This window comes from Solanum stenotomum, chromosome 2 (assembly GCF_019186545.1).
Source record: "Solanum stenotomum isolate F172 chromosome 2, ASM1918654v1, whole genome shotgun sequence".
Taxonomy (NCBI): domain Eukaryota; kingdom Viridiplantae; phylum Streptophyta; class Magnoliopsida; order Solanales; family Solanaceae; genus Solanum; species Solanum stenotomum.
In genome coordinates this window covers 8802277-8804499 of record NC_064283.1, presented here as the reverse complement: position 1 = coordinate 8804499, position 2223 = coordinate 8802277, and the positions used below count along the sequence as shown (strand labels likewise).

Here is a 2223-nt window from a genome sequence, read left to right as displayed (position 1 = left end):
TATCACTATCTATGAAACAATATGAGATTAATTAGGTCTAGAAAAGGTTAAATAAGGAGTGGTTACTAGTTGTTCAACATAAATCAATTTATGATAGATATCTAATACTAACTAGTTATCACATCGTATAAATAATTTATTCACATCGAAAAAATGCATTTTTTTTCCTAATTTCGATAGAAAAAATGTGAATGCAAAGCGTGGCCGGTAGCACAAAGAACAAACCACGGCGCCATAATCAAAATTCTGACGAAAGCCGGCAATTAGACAAAAGAAAAAGTGAAAAATCCTATTGGGTCCCACTTTTAATATCAGGTCAACGGTCAAACTCTCCGCTCCCCTCAATAAGCTCGATTTTCCGAGCCCCCTTTTTTCTTTTTAATCTTCTCCGTTCATATCCACACTCTTTTTTCTCTTAATTTCTCATAAATTATTATCAGAAAAAATTATCTCACCGGCGATGGAGTTTGAATCGGATCACTCCGACGGGTTCGATCGGTTACCCGACCCGCTTATTCACCTCATGTTCAACCAAATCTCCGATATCAAAACCCTAATCCGGTGCCGCTCCGTTTCCAAACGGTTCAACTCGTTGGTACCTCAAGCCGATTCGCTTCTCCTACGAGTCGACCGGGTAATTTCCGCTACTGATTCTGATGACGACGACGATTCCTTCCTCATTGCTTTCCTCAGATCCATTATCAAATCCCTTCACCATCTCGTTTCACCAAGCAAGGCTCTCCCAAGCCCTGCCCGATCCCAGAACTCACCCGCACAGATCCTACGGGAGTTCGAGAGGATCAGGAATCTCCAAATCGAGCTTCCTTCAGGTGATCTTCGGTTAGAGAAAGGCACGACGATAAGGTGGAAGGCGGACTTTGGGAAAACCCTAAAGAGTTGCGTGATTTTAGGGTTTCGCAGCGGGGACGGAGGCGGTGGAGAGGCGGAGTTTGGAGGAGGAGCTGGTGCAGGGTTGAAAATGAGGGTAGTTTGGACAATTAGCGCGTTGATTGCGGCATCAGCGAGGCATTACATGATGGTGGAGGTTGTAAACGAGCATAAAGAGCTGGAGAATTTGGTGATCAAGGACAGAGATGATGAAGGGAAAGTGGTGATGGATAAGAAAGGATTGAAAGAATGTAGAGAGAGTCAAGGTGAAGGCGAAGAAGCTGAGGTAAACAATGCCAGTAGTGGCAATGGAGTTGGTTTGTGGTGGCGTAACAATCGTACAACAGTGCCAGCAGTTCGAATGAGGATGTGGCATGAAGCGAGGATGGAACTCTCCGGTGGCATGAAAATGGTCGGAGCAACATTGGTGGTTGTCCGACCGACTAATGGAGGGGGTGAGAGGAGTGAGGTGGAAGAACAAAATGGAGATGTAGGATTAGCATTAGGAGCATTTGGGGAAGATGCAGTGTATTGTGAAGCTGTGGAGAGGTTGCTCAAGAGTCGAAGTTACATTCTGGAGATGAACTCTTTCTAGTTCCTACTGTATCTGTAAGGTCTTCATCTCAATTGAATGGGATTATCATCTAGAATTTTCTTGTCATTTGTAAATATCTATCTATATTGCTATTTGTACCGGAATATGTTATTTGTACAAGTATTGTTGAGACATGGCATTGCGTGCCAAAAAAAGCCATGATCGAAATCTAAACTGTGAGGTTTTAGGTATTGTAGCAGTGAGAATTGAACTGAAACTTTGTCTGAGGATTAGTTGCTCTTATTATGCCATCGAGAGCTATCTTGCTCTCTTTTTGTTTGCAATTGTAGACTAATCTTACCGAAACTGTCTAATCATATTCTGTAGAATGTCATGTTATAATGAACTATCAGATTGAGAAGGTTTTTGGTGTAGCTCAAGTCTCTTTTCATTAGGACCTCAAAAACCTCTGTTCTCTCTTGCTCCCTAAAAGCAAATTATATAGTACGAAAATGGATATTTGAGGTTTTGCATATCCGACCCATTTGAGAATGACGATAATCAATTGATAAGACGTTTTTTGAATGGAATTTGTGCTGGCTAGATGACCTAAGTACAGAGAGAAGATACTAAAGAGCGTTTGGTGTGAGGTGTACGGTGTAATAGTCCCAGGATAAATGCAGGACTATTTCATCCTGTGTTTGGTTGGATTAATCCCACCAATTATGCCTTCACATGGTAGAATAATTTATCCCAGGATAACTTATCCTGGGATAACTTGTTTCCAACCAAACCACCCG

The 2223-nt window shown here is 42.0% G+C and overlaps 1 protein-coding gene across 1 annotated transcript; it reads left to right on the top strand.

Moving 5' to 3' along the window:
- The first annotated feature begins 376 nt into the window (after positions 1-376).
- On the top strand, positions 377-1483 carry LOC125855447 (F-box protein AUF1-like). Its single transcript, XM_049535167.1, has one exon. The coding sequence runs from the start codon at positions 461-463 to the stop codon at positions 1481-1483; it is 1023 nt and encodes a 340-aa protein (XP_049391124.1). The 5' UTR covers positions 377-460.
- The last annotated feature ends 740 nt before the right edge of the window (positions 1484-2223 follow it).

Excerpts from the sequence above, each read along its gene's own strand:
- LOC125855447 (XM_049535167.1), top strand. The coding sequence starts at position 461 with ATGGAGTTTGAATCGGATCACTCCGACGGGTTCGATCGGTTACCCGAC.